The sequence below is a fragment of the Rhinopithecus roxellana genome, chromosome 14 (assembly GCF_007565055.1).
Source record: "Rhinopithecus roxellana isolate Shanxi Qingling chromosome 14, ASM756505v1, whole genome shotgun sequence".
Taxonomy (NCBI): Eukaryota; Metazoa; Chordata; class Mammalia; order Primates; family Cercopithecidae; genus Rhinopithecus; species Rhinopithecus roxellana.
In genome coordinates, this window is record NC_044562.1 from 74030721 (window position 1) to 74050629 (window position 19909).

The 19909-nt window shown below is 34.8% G+C and overlaps 1 protein-coding gene across 3 annotated transcripts in view; it reads left to right on the forward strand.

Annotated features, from left to right (window-relative positions):
- Positions 1 to 19909, forward strand: part of OLA1 (Obg like ATPase 1) — a 184604-nt gene that overhangs the window by 121140 nt on the left and 43555 nt on the right. For all 3 annotated transcript variants that reach the window (XM_010358467.2, XM_010358466.2, XM_030916648.1), the window contains 2 exons: positions 6743 to 6823; positions 7141 to 7238. In XM_010358467.2, coding sequence (XP_010356769.1) covers positions 6743 to 6823; positions 7141 to 7238 — 179 coding nt within the window. The remainder of the gene's footprint in view (positions 1 to 6742; positions 6824 to 7140; positions 7239 to 19909) is intronic.

The window sequence follows — 19909 nt, forward strand, 5'->3', positions numbered from 1 at the left end:
CAAAAGAAGAAATTCCTCATTAATCACCACAGAAATGCAAATTCAGACTATGGTGAGATACCATACACTTGCCATAAATTAATAAGACTGACAATACTAAGTGTTGGGAAGAATGTGAAGCAAATGAAATTGTCATACAGTGCTGATGGGAGTGTAAATTAGTACATCTGCTTTTGAAAATTTATTAGCAATATGTATGAAGTTTAGATAAATGCCTGGCCTACAACCAAGCAATTCCAGTCTTAGGTATATACTCAAGAGAAATGCGTGCACAAATTTACCAAAATACATGTACAAGAATGTTTATAGCAGCTTTATTCCCAATAGCCTTAAAGTATAAACAGCCTAGATGTCCATTAACAGTAGAATGTATAAATTGTGCAATATTCCTACAGTGAAATATTATACCACAGAGAAAAACACAATACTGCTACATGGAATGACATGGATGAATTTCACAAATAATATTGAGCAGAAGAAGCCAGACACAAAGTAATATATATTGTGTGATTATTTCCATAAATTTCAATAACAGGCTAATTTGTGATGCAAAGAAGCCAGAATAGTGATTATCTCTGAAGAGTAGTGGAACATTGTGACTGTACTACTAATAATCTTCTATATGTTGATCAGGGTGGTAATTACAGACATGTGTTCATTCTCTGATAGTTCATTTGGACACTTGCATATGTTAGACTGAGTGTATGTTATACTTCAGTATATTCCCTTCTCAAGTTTGACCTATAGACCATAATTATCTTCTGCCATATCAGTCGTGTCTCCAGATTGGACTTTTATTTTCCTACTTTGATTTTGGTTTCATTAAAAATACTTGTACTTTTATCAGCTCTCTAGATATATCTCATCCATTTTTTTCTAACCTCACTGTTCTCTTTTTGTGACCTCTAGTGCATAGTTGGCTGTCTTTGTTAAAGCTACTTGACCAGCATAAGTCAGTTCATCTGCTCCTATTGCATAGATGCTCTTATCTTTTTGCATTCTACTAAGTATGCCAAATAATTCATTGAGGTTTTTTGTTTCTCAGTCATTTTTAAAGATGTGTTTTTTCTATGGCTCTACTTTCCATAAATTATCAGTATTCCTTTTATTAAAATCAGATTTATTGGCTTCCCCACAACCTCCGGACCCCTCCTCAAACATGGTAAAATCCATTCAAACTTATTTTCAGGAATCACAGGGACAGTTGCCTTTTTAGAGAATACCCAGATCCTTTGCTGAGATCTATACCTCAGAAGCAAATTGGTGTCCATTTTGGTTGCCACTTTATTGTAGACAGGGGCCAGGAACATTATACTCAGGTGGTGGTCTTACTGTCTACTTCAGTGAATCATATAACTGAAAACCTACATTTGGCAGCCTGTATTCTACCAAGGTTATTGCTAGAATTAACCTATTGTGTTCGTTCTTGGGGGATCCCCTTCACCCCCAAAATTACTCAGCCAGAAAGTGGTAGAACCAGGACTTGAACTCAAATCTTGAGAAATATGGCTAAAATCCATATTCTTAACCATATTCCATTGTTCTAAACCTGCTGTTCTCACTTAGCAGTATATTTTGGACATTTTCCCATGCAAATATACGTATAGATACATCTCATCTTAATGGATACAAAGTGTTCTGTTGTATCAGTTCCCAATAACTTAATTAGCAAATCTCCAATTAATGGCTTTTTAGATTTTGTTTGTTTGTTTGTTTGTTTGTTTCTGAGAGAACTTTTGCTCTTGTCCCCCAGGCTGGAATGCAATGGTGCAATCTCGGCTCACTGCAACCTCCGCCTCCCTAGTTCAAGTGATTCTCCTGCCTCAGCCTCCCGAGTAGTGGGATTACAGGTGCCCATCACCATGCCTAGCTAATTTTTGTATTTTTTTTTAAGTAGAGACGGGGTTTCGCTATGTTGGCCAGGCTGGTCTCGAAGTCCTGACCTCAGGTGATCCAACTGCCTTGGCTTCCCAAAGTCCTAGGATTACGGGCATGAGCCACCATGCCCAGCCTAGATTTTCTTTAAAAAAAAGTAAAAAAAAATGTTTATTTCTTTCATTATTTTTTTGGAGACAGGGTCTCACTCTGTCACCCAGGCTGAAGTGCATGGTGTGATCGTAGTTTGCTGCAGCCTCATACTGGGCTCAAGCAATCCCCCCTCAACCTCAGCCTCTTAAGTAGCTGGGGACTACAGACACACACCACTATGCCCAGTTAATTTTTAATTTTTTTATTTTATTTAGAGATGGGGTCTCACTATGTTGCCCAAGACAGTCTCAAACTCAAGCCAGCTTCCTGCCTCAGCCTCCCAAATGCTGGGATTACAAGCATGAGCCACCATGCCTGGCTTTTTCAATTGTTTCTAATTTATATCTGTCTTCTTGTGCCAGTGCCATACTATTCTAATTACTATAGTTTTATGGTTTATTTTAATATCTAGTAGGACAAGTCCCATATTTTTCTCTCTAAACATTTTTTAACCTTAAGCAAGTAGTTCTTTTAGAATAATGATATATTTAATATATAATATTCTCCAACATCCCTATTTTGATTTTAACTGGAATTTGTTAAACATTATAAAAGGTAGAATTTTTATCAGTATAGTATTTGACAGGATAGAGAAATTTTCAGTGCAGGGTCTGGCTAAAGCAAGTTTTAGGTCAGTGTCTCAACCTCTGGTCTGGGAGTCCCTGGACCTAGAACATTTACTTAATTGGCTGTTGTTGGGGCATTTGAGTAGTGCCATCAGAGTCACTAACAGCCATGGTTCTTGGATTTTTGGATTATGGATCCCTTTTAAAAGCATGTGAAAGTTATGTGCCATCTTCCCTCAAAGGGACATAAACGGAACTTTATGTACAGTTTCGGGGTGAAATCTATTTATGGATCATAGGTTAATAATTCCTGCTATGAGAACTGAAGATACCAAGATATAGAAGTCTCGTATTTTAGGAATATCTAATAAATGACTGGATTATTATGTAATTGTCTGCAAAGAAAAATTACTATTTTTGTGATACATGGATTAATGATCAGCTATTGTACCCAAATAATAAAAATAAGAATATTGAATTTCTCTGATAGCCTGAATAAGAATGAGGATTTTGAATAACAACCTTGGGGGATGTCTAGGCTAAACAAGGAACAATTATAAAAGTAGTAAGGAAGACAAATATGCCAGGATATGGAACAGAACATGAACTTTCAAGTCACTTAGACCAGAATTTGAATCTCATCTCTGCCACTTACTAGCTATGGGAATTTAGGCAAGTCACACATGATGCTCTAAGTCTAAATACATTACAGTTGCTGTTAACAATAACAATAATAAAATGTATCAAGAAAATAGAGCATTTGTAATTTTAAATGTGAAGCTCTGAGTAAGAAGAGTCAAAGCAGAATAGTGAAGTATTAAAGGTGAGTTTGGGTTTTTTTGCAGTTAAATGATAGTCGTTTAGCAAAAGCTAGTTCTTGCAGAATGTTAAGATTAGAAACCTGACTTGAGAGTTCATGAAAAAAGCCAGTATTTTTAGTAACTCAGAAATTTGAAGAAAAGGACTAGTGAACAAATTATGCAGATGGAAAAGTGTACATACGCTTCAAAGGAGCACCCAACAGAACATATTGCCATTTTGTAGATCACTGGGATTTAATCTTTCATCTATCATGACAACAACAACAGTTCTGTGCCAAGAACTGTGCTAAACACTATATGCATTATCTCTTTTAATCTTCACAACAACCCGCAGGAGGTAGATCTCATCCTCTGCATTTTATCAATGAAGTAGGCCACAGACCTGGTAAGTGGCTAGGATTTATTCCCACGTTTAAGCATTATACTGTTACTTCTTGAATTAGTCCACTCATGTAACTGCAATCTAACCAAAAAGTTCAAATGACCAGGAATTTTTATGTATTTCTATAATGTACAGAATTTATTTTGAAAATGAAGGATTTGTTAAAGTTATCAAAACAGCCCAATTTAGTGCCCCTACATCTGTATTTCTATATAATGATAGTAAAGAAATATGGAACCTAAGGCAACTTCTAAATGCATTGGTTATTCAATTTTTTTTTTCCAGTTAACCAAGTTCAGTTAACTGGAACCTTTTATTCTTCTAATCATCGTTATTTATATATGTATTTATACATATGAACATAAGGAAATAAATTCAATCAACCATTAAGCGTTATATCCAAACAAGCCCAAATGTTTTCTTTCATCTGTTTAGAAGTTTTTCAGATAAGGAATATAATATCTTTTAATTTTTTGCTAAAATTAGAATTTATTTTTACTTTATGTAAGAAAAAGAGCACATTGAAACTATACCATATACTGATCATTTATATAAGATAGTCTTATCTGAAAGGCAATCTGTTTTTTATTTGTCTGAAATAAAACTGACATCGCTTAATAAATCTAAGTTGTCTTTTCTTGGCTATTAAATCTTTTGTGGGAATAATTAAGAGAGCACTGAGTACAAAATATTTTTATTTCAACTGTTCAAAAACTAGGTTATAATATATAAATTTCTCTAAAAATATTTGAATGTGGCTTTAAGGAATACTGTGCTGTTCAAGAACTTTGATTATAAGTGAATTCTATTTAATTAAAACTTGACTGCAAAAAATTTTTTCAGTGCTCCTAATTTGTAATATAATTTGTAATGTGAGAAAAAGCAAACTAATGCCAAAATGCTTTTGTGATAAGATTTCTGTATCTGAAGTACTGGTCTAGTTAATTTAAAATGAAAGAGAAATACGGAAATTCCTTCACTAGTGATCAGCACTTATTGAGGCTCTTAGGTTTTGTAAAAATGTTTAGAGTTACAGAAGTATTTTATACTTTTTATATGATTAAAATTTAATTTCTTCCCCTATTTTTTGTTTGGCTTTCTTTTGTCTGTTTTCTTTCTTTAATTGAAAAAACTAATGGAACCAAATATAAGATGGTACCACTGTTTTTTCTTTCTTTTGTATAATCTTGTTGCGTGTCTCTACATAAGCTGTTCTGGCCACTCATCATAGTAACCAGCTGGGCCATTTCACCTGCTGGAGCCATTAAAGAGGACTCTCTCCCCCTAGATTAATCCCCTCCGACATTAGTTTTTTGCACTGACAACTAGAGCAGGCATTCAGAATTTGCAGGTGGCCAGTGTGACGCACATAATTGCCTACAATTTTAGGCAATGAATAAAAATGGTCTACATTACTTGTCAAAGGTTGTATATGCAGTGCCAAGTGAGATCTATGGGAAGCCTTTTAGGGTTTAAAGAACAGTTAATAGCAAGGCTGCACAGGGCTTTTTTAATCATAATGCATTTGTAATATAGCACTTTGATCTTCTCCTTGTAGGAAATGGTGTTACATTAGCCACTTTTAAACATTTATGAGTGAAATTCAGTTATAGAAGAGTAAAAGTGATTATTCTTAAGCAGAACATGTTAGATTTCATTAAAAGTTTTCAGCTTGCCCCTTCCTTGTTAAAATCTGTGGGAAGTCCTTTGCCTGGAGGGTTTCAAATCAGGATCTAAGGATATAAGGCTTTTTCCTTATTTTTCCTGTTGGTAACAGCAAGATTTGGAAGGAAGGTATACTAAATATTGAGATAATTTATACAAATGGATATTTAAAGAAGAATAGCTGATTATGGTAAAGTACATCGATAAAAATCCAGGAAATTGATTACTAATAATTGTGTTACAATAAATTTTGAGAAATGCATATTTAAAACATATCCCTAAATTATCTTTAATAACAACAACAACAAAAACCCAGATGACTCTCAAATGCACTTCTTCTGGAAGAGCTAAATTTGACCTTTCAGACCCGAGAGCCTTTTATTAACACCTGCCTGTAAGGAGAACCTTGCCACACGCAGCTTTTAGATTCAGAACCACAAAACTGATGAGGAAAGGCTTGAAGGGTTCAGTTTGTGTCACTTGCTGTTTGCCGTTTCCATTTCACAGATGATTAATCTTTCTGTGAAGAAAGGCCAGAGAAACAAAGCACATTGGGCTCTTCCTGCAGTTACTCCTTCTGAATGCACACTAGCTTGCTAACTAAAAGGCCTTTAGATTTCCAGCAGAGAGAGATGTTCTGAAAGTGAATGCAGCTGGTTGGAGGTCACCAGTGCAGGGCTCTTGCCATTGTGTAATGGAGGCTTTGGCAGGTTGGGGGGGGTGGGGGAGTTGAGGGTATCAGGGGTGCGGCTGCAGGAGAAGTGGTCAGGGAGAAGGTGTTGGCAAAAAATTAATTTAAAATAAAAAGGGATTTAGTCAGTTGATTTAATATTTTGGAGGCTGGATCATCGATAATAGGCTCAATTTTGTCTTGTTTGTTTTTCTTCTTAAGAGAAAAATATAATTTAGTCTTTCTTCAGTATATTCCCTCACTCCATTTTCTAATAGCATGTTTGTCTTCTGTATGGCATCACTAAGGTAATATTGAAATGGTATTAACTCTTATATTTAGTCTTTGATGTAATTGAATTGACATTTTTCAGGCTGTTACAAATTTTTGCTAATATTATCCATTTTATACATTAAAAATTTAATGCAACAATGTTTTATTAGTATTTGGTTTTTAAGTGAGATATTGAAAATAATTATTTGTGTGACCTAGCCCCCTTTCATTAGAACAATCTTTTTATTTTGAAAATTTGAAAACTTTTTATGTTAATATCTAGTATCTAAATGCTTAGTTATTCATATATATTTACTTTTTTCTCAATCATGTGTAGGATATAATGTGCAAAGTAAAATCCTGGGTTATAGATCAAAAGAAACCTGTTCGCTTCTATCATGATTGGAATGACAAAGAGGTAAGTTATAAATATCATGCCGTCTCTTACTGCCTTTACTTTGATTTGCTAGGGAACAAATTAGAGTTGTCATTATTTTACACTTTCCATTATATCTAAACTTTTATTTCTGTCAGTGACTGCTTATTCCTGGGCTTGTTATTTTTTTCTTTTCCCCCATTCATGATATTTCATAACCACTAATCTTTTGGAAACAAGAATTATAAAAATGAAAATGCCTACTTGTTTTAAAGAATGTTTACTTTCAAATTCTTCAGTGATTTACTCCATATTTACTAAACTTTTAAAAGGGATTCTTTCTCCATCTCCCACTTTAGATTGAAGTGTTGAATAAACACTTATTTTTGACTTCAAAACCAATGGTCTACTTGGTTAATCTTTCTGAAAAAGACTACATTAGAAAGAAAAACAAATGGTAAGTTTTTCCTCACCATATATACCCAGATGCATCATCTCTGTACACACACAAATACACACCCATGTATATGTACTTAACTGCAATGTTTAATTTTAATATTTTTGTCCTTATTATTAAAAAGTTTAAAATGAATAAGAAAGCTTTGCTTGGTATTTACCTTCACAGATGAGTCTTCTAATTGATTTATAGTTAGAGAACTTAAGAAAACCTGAATTAAATTAAGCAATATTGAATTATATGTTTACTTATCAAATGTAAGTTTATTAGACATTATTATTTATTTCCATTGCAAAATGGGAATAAATGTAGTCACAACAATAAAACTTCTTACATTAGGAATTTCTAGCTGTGTTGATATTATAAGTGACTTTAAAATACCCACTTGGGGTTGTAGCTGGGCATGAATTTTAAAATCCAGATTGAATGCTTTAAAAAAAAAAAAAAAAGACTGTGTGTGGGGAAAGACCACTACCTGTTTCAAATGCTTTAAAAGTACATCTAGGTAAAAACTGTTCATTCATGTATTGATTGTCATTTTTGGCATGTAACTAAAATGTACAAGATTTGTTGCTGTCACTAATAACTTCAGAAAATTATGTGTTCATGTACGTGTGGGCATGTCCACATTTGGCATACCACTCACTTTGACTTGCCTCACTGGACTCTAAGTATTTTATACTATTGAGTCGAACAAACAAATCAAAACTATCCAAAGCAAAATATCTGAATTCTCCTAAAATATATTGTCTGTTTCTCCCTGTACTTCATTAAGTACTTAGATGCACATGGTTTCAATTTTCCATTAAAAATTCTCATTTCCATATGATATCAAAGAGTGAGAAGGCTTTAAACTGAAAAATAAACATTCATAGACTGGAAGCCAAAACAATAATTAATGTCAGATGGTTAACTCCAATAAATCATTAGAATAAATTCTGTGAAATTACTGCAACTAAAAATGCCCTGTTAATATTACTATAAGACATTTTGTGTTCCTGATAGAAGCTGAATTTAGCCTCTTTATTGGCAATGTTCTAAAAAGCATAAATTTAACTTAAAGATTTCATTCAGGCTGGTCAGTGTCCTCCATCGGGTAATTAACTTTAATCAGTGCTGTTGCCTTTCAAATTCTTATAAATGTGATGATTGTGTTAAAAATTGTTACCTTTAGGAATGAATTTTAAAATTTATTACTTGACCTCAGTTAATAAATCTTCTCGTTGTGGTATGAATGGTAAGGTTTCCTGTGGCTCTGTGAAACAATACAGACATCAAAGTTTACATGAAAAGGGATGAGTCAGTTTCCTTGCCCAAAGGGGCTTCTCACACCTGTATTTGGATGATTACAGGTAGAACTCCCTGGCTCTAATTGTATAGTAAATACCATTTCCCAGACCCTAATGGTAGACAGACTGCTTAGGAGACGCCAGTCTGTGATTTAGCTGTCGCCAGACACCCCATGTTTTTTGTGAGACCAGTTGTGATGATGATATGGTTATAGCCAATTGAAAGTAAACTCTTGTCTAAATAGCAAATTTTAATTTATAATAATGTAGAGGTATGAATGATCCTGTTTTATAAAACCAAATCTTAACAGGTTTTAGGTATAACTAATGATCTGGTTTGGGGTTGGTGTGCATATGTTTTGGGGGGAGGGTTGGGAGGGATCCAGATCTTGTGGAAGTTAGTGTAATTGTAGCTGAAAGATCAAAGACTGGGTAACTGAGTGATGTTCCAGAAGAGAATTTACCACATAGCCATTTTCTGTACAGTTTCTGCCGCCTGCTGTTCCTATTTTCCCTCAAGCTAGCCATTGACTACCCCCTGTGCATCCCTGCTCGTAAAAAATGATTGAGGAAGTATTTGTCATGTATTTATGAGTGGGAAATATTGTGTGATAGGGAATGGCATCTACTGGAGCCAGAAAGATTGCCATTTTCCTTTCATTCAGCCACTCTGCTACAGCTTTAAATCCTCTGTTTATGCAACATAGCCTTTGTATTAAAGTGTAGAATAAATTTTTATTATGAAGGATATGAACACTAGGTTTTCATCATTTATAACACTGAAAGCAGATGTAAATAGTTAAAATCCATTTTAACTACTAAATCCTTTTAATTGTGTTAGCATCTTGTTTTTTGATAATGTTTACATCTAAGCTCCATTTGCATTATTAGTTGCTTCTTTAGCAAAAGAAAAAGTTTTTGTTTTTTAAGATTAACATGTAGTGTTACTATAGCAAATAAGACTGATGCAGGAAATAGTAATAAATACTTTCATGGGTCTTTTAGATCTGGAAAACTATTTTAAACCATCAAGAAAGAGGTGAGGAGAAGTTTGTGACTTTGGCCACAAGAGGAAGACTAAAACTGTTGTTATTTTAGCAGGTCACCATTTCAGAAGTATTGAACACTTTAGTTACTGAAGTTACCTAAATGTAAATGGTAATGTGTTATTTTTCAACCCTAGAGAAGAAGGAAGCATTTTGAAAGATAGGTCTATTGTGATATTGAGTAGCTGTATTGACCTTTTGTAAGATGCAAAAACTGGAATGGCTCCAAGCATCTACTCACTAGTTTTAACAGTGTTGAATTAGTCATTTCATTGATTTATGATTAAAGACCTAGCCCCTGAAGACTAGCTGACATGGCAGCCGGGTTGGTTGCAGTTGTGTTATGAGCAAATGACAGTAATCAAGATATTGTAAGTGAATCCATAAACCATTTTTTATTATTACAAATTGCTGTTTCTTGAATGAATCAAACTATATAGAAGTTTTTGTTGTTTTTGGTGAGCACAAGCATTTTTGAACGCTCAAGGTTTTCATTTTCTAAACACGATCAGCTGTTACTTATAACTAATACTATACGCGGTATTAATTTTCATTTGAGATTGCTTACTGAGTCATGGTGTCAAGCAGGTACAGGACATTAGAACTGTCAAACTACTGCTTAATTAGGGGTTTAAATTTCAATCTTTGCACCCTTGCTGCTCTGTTAGTAGAGTATGCCATCCAATTATGAAATCAGTAGAACAAACTAATTTTAGATATTTTTTTACACCTACCAGCTATCAATTATGTTTCATTTTTGTGATCCTACCTTTCTTGAAACTGTTAATAAAGGATAATTATATTTTATTATTTATTATACTACATATTTATGTTCAACTGGAAAATATAACTAAACTTTTAGATATGCAGACCGTGTGTGTGTGTGTGTGTTTGTGTGTGTGTGTGTGTGTTTGTGTGTGTGTGTGTGTGTTTGTGTGTGTGTGTTATACACACATTTTCATATGCCCTGGTAGGCTTGTAGTCATTTAGTATTACCTTTTGGGTAATATTATATGAGTCAATTAATCTGAGTGATGAAATTGATTCAAGATAGGTAGACAAATACTTGGAAAGTCTTTTAAGCTGTTTTATAATGAAGGGCAATGTGTCAAGTTCACTAAACGCATTTTAAGTAGAAAAACGTTTTATTATTAATTCTTATTATACTATGATTCAGTTCCTTCCCCTTTCCCATCTTTGTGTGTTCATTAGTTTTCCACATAATTTGTACACAACAACTAAAAATAGTTTGGGGATACTATATATTATGTGCTTGGTTCAGGGGGAATCATGGAATACATATATTTTCTTGATTTCCTGAGCTGCCTATAGAAATTATAGCTACTATATCTCAGCAAGTATATATGTAGGTGGAAGTGTGTATATTTTTGACACACAATTTTCTGTTTTTGTATGTGTGCATATATATACACACATATATGCATATAAATATAAAAAACGATTTCTGTGTTTCTGTAGAACTATTGTGGGAGGTCATCAGTTTCTGACAAGATCAGTTAAGCTAGAAATACAACACAGACATTCTGCTTTGGAAAGATTACTTTGTATTATGATAAAGCTTATTATTAACAGTATTATTTATACTATGAATTAGGATTTCAAATAATTTTTGGTGAATGAATTTTGTGGAATTATTTCTTTCTCTGATCAGAATCTTTAGAGTTAAAAAGAATATGGTAAAGAAAAATGGTCTTTTTATTACAGGAGATGGAAGGCTGAAAGAAGTGGGGATAGGGAAAAACCTTTGCCCATTCAGGAATCTTTTTTTTTTTCTTTTTTTGGTCAAATATACTTTTGCATTTGAATATATTTTTACATGTAGTAATATTTGTGAATTCCTGTTTGGTTTTCATTAAATGGGTTTTGAATATTCTTTCGACAATTTCTTATTCTTATCAAGAGGTAACAGTGCAGTAGTGCACTTCAGATTTCTTATGAAAGAGATAATTATATACGAAAGCATTTTTTTAATATGAACATAATGCTACTGACCCTATGCATATTAGGAATTTCCCTTGGCCTGTTTGTGTTTTTTGCAATACTATTTATAGCCAATGATTTATATTTGCCAGATGGTTCACTGAATTTAAGAAAGTGATACATTTGGGAGTGCCCGTTGTAATCTTATTAGCACCATCTGCTGACTTACTGATTTGTGAGTGATGTAATTTATCAAATATGTCAGGACTTTCATCTTTTTCAAACTAGCTGAAGAATTTCACTCCACATAAATAGGAAAAGTTTTATAAAATTGTTTCTAGCTTCCACAGATTAAAAGGTTTATAAGAACTTTTTAAAAAATAAGTGTTCCTTAGGATTCTGTCATGTGAAATTAAAATATATATTCCCTATACATGTACACACATCAATGATCTAGGAAATGAAATATAAAGTTTGGTTTATAGCTATACAATGTTCTTCAAATTACAAATGATTCATCTGCACAAAGAATTTCTTTGCTTCCCTACCCTACTCACTTTGTTGAATAATTCAAAAGCAATCCTCTTAAAAAGCTGTACTAGAGATTAAGGATCTCTGAGTCATATTTTGTTACCAAGACTCTGAGTTGGGATGAGCTACACTCTTACAACCAGAGTTGATACGGTTTGGATTTGTGTCCCCGCCCGAATCTCATGTTGAATTATAATCCCCAGTGTTGACGGAGGGCCCTGGTAGGAGACTACTGGATTGCAGGGGTGGAATTCCTTCTTGCTGTTCTCATGATAATGAGTGAGTTCTCATGAGATCTGGTTGATTAAAAGTGTGTAGCACCTACACCTTTGCTCTCTTCCTCCTTCTCTGGCCGTGCCTGCTTCCTCTTTACCTTTGCCATAATTAGAAGTTTCCTGAGGCCTCCCCAACCAATGCCTCACGGCCTGCAGAACCGTGAGCTAATTAGATCTTTTATCTTTATCAATTACCCAGTCTCAGGTAGTTCTTTATAGCAGTGTGAGAATGGACTAATACAGGAGTTTAGTAGTTGGTGAAGACGGTAGAGGAGAATTTTGAAGCTCAGAAATCTTAGGACTGTTGGGAGTGGGAGATACCGGGCAGGACCTTGGGAAGGATTTAGAATGGAGGCTCAAGACAGTTTGTAGGAGTTGAATAACAGGTTTTCCTGGGAGAAGGGTGGAGAAAAGGAAAGGTGAACAATGTCAGTGTTTTACAGCCTAATACTATATAATAATATAATTATATATAATATATAATAATATCCTGCTTATGCAGGATAGGAGGAAGAGCATTATTTGTCTCTACCCTTTTCTCCTGTGCAGCATGTTCCCCAGGCACAGCAACTACCTTTGGACTTAATGTTGTAGTTTATCTGATGAGCTAAATAGACTTGAAGGCTAGCCCAAAATGTTAGGTACCATTAATAATATTGTTTCTATAAGGAAAATGAATCCTAAAAAACTGGAGAATGTGGTCTATTTGTAACCTAGGGAGTAGATGCTATCAAGGAGTTTGGTGTGTTAAGAAGAATACTACTTTAGAATTTGAAATACAAGTGCTCTGGTCTTTATTTGCTACCATAACTAGCTCTTTGAACTTGGCCATTTAAATTACTTATCCTTTCATGTAGAAGATAATTCATTGAGATTGTTCATATAAAATGTGTTCTGTATAAACAGTGTTTCCCAAATTTAGTTATAGCTCAAAAAGTATTCAGTAATAGAAAAAGGACTTGTTTGGCCTTGTGAATGCATCTTTTGGATACATTACCTTGGTTTTTATTTCTGTTACCTGGATTAAGGAACAAAATGTATCACATGTATAAATATAGCAGTGAGACTTCCATGATATCACTGCCATGTTCTGTACAACCCCATCCCCTCGTTCAGGTTGGGCCCTATAACTTCACCATTTGCAGCTTAGAGGCTTCCATTAGAGTAAATATTCTTTGTTTATATTGTTACAATATGTACAGTCTTTATGTAAAATCGTGTTACAGTAGCATGATTTTTTTTTTTTTTTTTTTTTTTTTTTGAGATGGAGTTTCACTCTTGTTGCTGAGGCTGGAGTGCAATAGCGTGATCTTGGCTCACCACAGCCTCCACCTCCCAGGTTCAAACAGTTCTCCTGCCTCAGCCTCTATAACCCAGTAGCTGGGATTATAGGCATGCAGCACCATGCCTGGCTGATTTTGTATTTTTAGTAGAGACCGGGTTTCTCCATGTTGAAGCTGGTCTTGAACTCCTGACCTCAGGTGATCCACCTGCCTCAGCCTCCCAAAGTACTGAGATTACAGACGTGAGCCACTGCACCCAGCCTACAGTAGCATGATTTTTTTTTAAGTTGTTTATTATTTTAAAAACCTTTTAAAACAGTTTCATTGTGATTTCCTATATCTCAGTCTCTCTGAGTATGAATGTATGTATGTATATGTTGGAGGTGAGGCAGTGAAAGTTAGTGAAGAATTAAAGATCATCTTTAAGGTTCCCTTCCAGGACTAGAATTTTATGATTTTAATGAAGTGTAATGAATTCACAAAGAAAAGATGCCCATGCAAATATCTAGGTTTGTCATGGTAATTTTTCCTAATTGTGTACAGAGCATTCCTGAGGTTGCAGCCCAATTTAAAAGCAACTTTTCTGGACTGGGTTATAGATAAGACCTGGTCTTTTTTCCTACTCTCATTCCCTCTTTCATATCTCAGGCCCTTGAAAGTAAGCCTTTTCTGCATCTCACCATGTTTCTTCCCACCTTTCCTCTTAGTGGGTAGCTGTTGCTTTGGCTAGAATAAGAGCAAAGTGAATTGGCATATCTATATTTGAGATCAGTAACATTACTTAAACTATTACATTCCTTTATTCTAAATTGACCTAGAAAGCATTTCCCATCAAAAACATTAGATTGTGAGACTCACCCTCAAAAGCCTATTTAATTCACAATGTAGTAGAAATAGAACAATTTGAGAAATATTTTGGTATCTGTGACCATTTTTACCACCAGTTTTAAAATTCTGCTTTTTAAAAATGTGTTCTAAAATAACTGGCTTATGAACTTTGCATATATTTCTATATATAAGGCTGGGACTGCACATTGCTGTGCAGTCTGTCCTTTTAATGCTTTACATCAAGAAAAGCAAAACTTGGTAAAAAACTGTCATTATAAATGCAAATTTCAAATTTATGTTCCTTTTGAAGACTGTGAGCTCATTGAGGAGGTGGATACTGTTTTCTTTTTCCTTTTTAAGCAAATAATTATTAAGAATTATTAAACCTTTCTGTGTGTCCTGTATTATCTTAGGTGGTGAACAGAAAAAGCCCTTTCTCCTGCAGGACTTACAGTCTCATGTAGCAATAGACATCCAACAAACAGACATTTAATATAATGCAGGGAATGATTAGGACCATGAATAAAAACAAAGCAGAGTAAGAGGGAACTGTTTTAGTTAGGGTGGCTGGGGAAGACCTTATGAAATAAGGATACATGCCATGAGAGAATCCACGGAAAGCTCAGTCCATGGAGAGGAAACTGCAAGTACAAAGGCTGTGAAGTAGCTAGATGAAATAAAACAGAATACGAGTTATAGGAGTAGAAGTTAGAGAAGGAAACAGGGGCCTACAGTTGATGTAGAGCGTAATGGGCCATCAAAAAGGAATAAAATGTGAAGACAGCCAGCCACTTGAAAATAACTTACGTATTTTTATTTAAGTACATTCCATTGGAACAGATTTTAAACATGTTCTAAATGTGTTCTAAAATTTTATTTGGGTTTTAAGAATAACCATCATGTATTTTCTAGTTTGCTTTAATTGATTTCTTATAGTCCAGAAATATTTTCGATTGCTAAGTGTTTTAAACAGCCTTTAAAGTAATAATTGCAATTTATTTCAAATTTCATCTTTCCTTTTCCATGCTTGTCTAGTGACTTGCTGATTCATGCTACCAATTATGAAGCACTTTTTAAAAGCCCCTCAATGTACAACTTCAAAGAAATAGATTGAACTTTATTTAGCAGCAGCCAACATTTGTCTAGAGCCTTACGGTGTTTCAGCTTTTTTCTTTCATTTGATCCTCAAATTCTGAGATGGCCCTCATTACACTATTACATTGGCCTTGAATTTAATATTTACTAAAATGAAGCATTTTTTTCCTTTCCTTTTTTTTTTTTTTCAGAGACAGGGTCTCACTCTGTTGCCCAGGCTGGAGTGCAGTGGTGCAATCACAGCTCATTGCAGTCTGGACCTCCCTGATGGGCACGGCCCACCACACCTGGCTAATTTTTGTATTTTTTGTAAGAGTCAGGGTTTCACATGTGGCCCAGGCTGGTCTAGAATTCCTTGGCTCAAGTGATCCACTTGCCTTGGCCTTTTAAAGTGCTGAGATTACAGGTGTGAACCACCGTACCTGGCCAAAATGAAGCATTTGCTTCATTGGAATAAGAGTTCTGCATATTAGTTTAGGAATGGGTTACTCCAACACAGAGAGAAATAAGCTTCGTCTTTACATTAGCAAAGATTTAGCAGTGCCTTTTCAGTACTTCAAATATTTGTCATTGAAATCAAGGGGTAGTCATCAGTATTCCTGTGATAATCAGCATTTTCCTTAGAGATTATTTTAAAAGAATATATTATGGACTGTGGAAAATGTTGTTGGATTTAATCCATTTTGAAATTTAAAAGGAAAAGATCAAATAGCATCTGTTCATTGGTAATCATTTTTAGCGTTTTAAATGACATTTTCAAAGATTTTCCCCAGGAGCGTATATGGATGTCGGACATGAAGGTCACTAGCACTTTTCAAACATGACTTTTAAGTTTTGTCGTTTTTCTTTTGTATGTCCTGCTTTCCCCCTTCCTCCATTTAATATAATTGATTTAGCTTTTCTTATACCAAACTAAAAGATATACATAGCAAACCATTACTTATTACTGAGTTCCTGCTATGTGATGGGCATTCTGAGCTTGGAAATTGCTGAGATGTATGATATTATACTTACCAAGCAGATATTACCATGCCCATTTTACAGATAGGGCAGGCAGTTGGAAAGATTGTAAAACATGCCCAAGTTCTTAGAGCAGGTAAGTGGTAGAAATAGATCCATTTGACCTGAATGCGACTGCTCCACACAGGATGACTGACAGCTAAGTGACAGTACAAGATATGTTTGTGAATCTCCAGAAATCTTTGAAAATATCATATTAGCAACTTTAGCATTTTGCTATGTTTTATCTCGGAAAGTTTAATCTCCTTCCAATTGTTTAGTTAATGGACTAAATTAGGATTTTAGTTAAAAAGAACAATTCTCAAGACGACATTTATGTGTGAGTTTTTTTTAGGATAATAAGCATTTGCTGCTGATGTTTTTGCCTTGTCTTGTAATTTTATAAGACAACTATTTAATAACTGATTGTTGAGAGGCAACAGCAATGTATTTTAGTACCCACCTTAGCTTGCATTTTTAAACAATATCATATATAAAAATTTTGGTGGAGAAAATACAATGGCTCCTATTGAAACCGAAAATTTAAATTATATGAAATTGCCAAGTCTAAAATAGTGGTACAGAATAAACCCCCAAAAACATACCTGTAACCACAAATTGGTTTTTATATATTGATATGATAAACAGAATTTAACTTTTTCTTCTATAGCAAACCATAATTTGTTAAAAATAATTCTTCGGCTGGGCTCAGTGGCTTATGCCTGTAATCCCAGCACTTTGGGAGGTCGAGGAGGGTGGATCACCTGAAGTCAGGATTCAAGATCAACCTGACCAACATACTGAAACCCCATTTCTACTTAAAAAAATAAAAAAATTAGCCGGGGTTGGTGGTGGGCACCTGTAATCCCAGCAACTCGGGAGGCTGAGGGAGGAGAATCGCTTGAGCCTGGGAGGCGGAGGTTTCAGTGAGTCGAGATTATGCCATTGCACTCCAGCCTGGGCAACAAGAGTGAAACTCCATCTCAAAAATAGTAATGATAATAATAATTCTTCACTGATGGGGTGAGGGAGTTGATGTTAAATAAATAGGGAAACGAGAGAATATTACGTGTGTTAGTGTGTTTCCTGCTGCTGTAACAGATACCACAGACTAGGTAATTTATAAAGAAGAAAAGTTTATTTGGTTCATGGTTCTGGAGCCCAGGAAGCCTGAGAGTGTCACTGGCATCTTCTAAGGGTCATCCCATGGCAGAAGAGCAGAAGGCAGAAACAAATGGGAGACAGAGAGCCAAGTGGGTCAAAGTCATTCTCTTTATCAGGTGTCCACTCCTTACTCCCATGATTACAGCATTAATCGCTTCATAAGGGGTTAGCCCTCATGACCCAGCCACCTCTTAAAGTCCCCACCTCCCAATCCCATTGCATTGGGGGATTAAGCTTCCTAACACATGAACCTTGGGGGGCTGCACTGAAACCACAGCACTACGAGGTAGAGTAATGGCAGATAATTTGTATGCCTGATGTTGTCTTTGTAGTAGTCGTCATTCAGTCAACACTTCATACTTGACTTTATGCCAGTTATATTTAAGATTCCCAACAAGCTTATAAAGTAGGTGCCATTATTACCCACATTTTAAGGAAATGAAAGGCAAGTATGGAGAGATTAAGGAACTTGGCCAAAGTTACATAACCAGTCAGTGGTGCCGACATTCAAATGTAAGCAGTTCATCTGGGGAGCTCATTTTCCTCACTAACTACGAAGCTACGGTATCTCAGCACTGGGGCATTGGTGATGCTGGAAAGGTAGACAAGTCCTGAGAAATACGTCATATACTAGTCACATTTCCTATTACTGTGAATTTCATTTAGGTAAGGTTTTGTTGTTAGTTCATGCACTATAAAATTTGAGACTAAAAATTCATTATAACCTAATTAGAAAATGCCAACTGAGAGTAATATTTTTAAAAAAAATATTTAAAAAGATACCTAAAATTGTATCTTTAATTTTATGGACTTATCTCAAAATACTATTTTCCAATTTAATAGCCATTGTAGGGACAGTACATAAAACAGTTTATATATTTTGAGGTTGAAAATACATATCATTGCTACTTCAACCACTTGTTTTATTTGTGTGTTTGTTTTTAACCATGTACTGATTTATTCTGTTTCTTTACATTTTCACTAACTTGGATTTGTTTTTGAGAACGACTTTGGGAGTAGGGAAGTGTGTGAGAGTGTGTGTGTTTGTACATATCTCCTTTAGTAGCTGAAATACAAATGGATGATTTGTATAATGTTCTGGTTTAGTACTATATTACTGCATAGCAATATAATGAACATTATATATGTATATGTATACGTATATGTTCCTATACATCCAAGTCGGGCAAAACTAATAACTACCACTTGTTGAGCATCTATTATATGCTGGATTTTGGGGTGTTTACATATGTTCTATCATTTCGTTTAATCCCCATAACAACCTTGGAAGGCAAATTTCTATCCATTTACTAACAAGAACCTAAGGCTCAGAGAAATGAAGTAAGAAACCTAGTTAAATATTTTGGAAACTTATTTTAGCTCAAATTCGTGAGAGAACGTATAAAACATTTTATGCATTTATACCCTGCTTTTCATGCAAGAAAAGTAGATAGAGTTTTTAATGTTGTTTGTATCCTAGTGAAAATTACACAGAAATGTATACCTATCGGAGAGCAAACATAATTGCAATATTTTGTATAAGCATGATTCAAGATTGGTTGATTGGTTGCCTTATAGCCCTTGGTTTCCTCACCTGTCAGAGAGAGTAATTATTTTCTTATAGAATTATGAGAATTAAATAAAATATGTTACATATATTAAATGAAATTATCCTGTGACAGAAATTATTCTGTGTCAGATCTGTTTGACTTGAAATATAATTTATTTAATTTTCATAATTCTAAGAGAAAAGCATATGTATGTGTATGAACACAGAGAGATTGATAGTTAACTGGCTAGTTCCTGGCAGTTGTAATTACATAATAAACTCTCTTAACTAACTTGAGTCCTGCTTATATAAAACGTTGCAATTAGGCGAAGTGCAGTGGCTCACTCCTATAATCTTAGTGCTTTGGGAGACTGAGGCAGGAGGATCATTTGAGGCCAGGATTTTGAGAGCAGCCTAAGTAATATAGGTACATCCTACATCTACAAAAAATAAAAACATTAGCCAGGCACAGTGGCATGCACCTATAGTCCCAGCTACTCAGGAGGCTGAGGTGGGAAGACCACTTGAGTACAGGAATTCAAGACCAGCCTGAGCAATATAGTGGGATCCTGCCTCTACAGAAATTAAAAAGAAATTGGCTGTTGTGATGGCCTGCACCTGTAGTCCCAGCTAAGTGGGAGGTTGAGGTGGAAGGATTGCTTGAGCCCAGG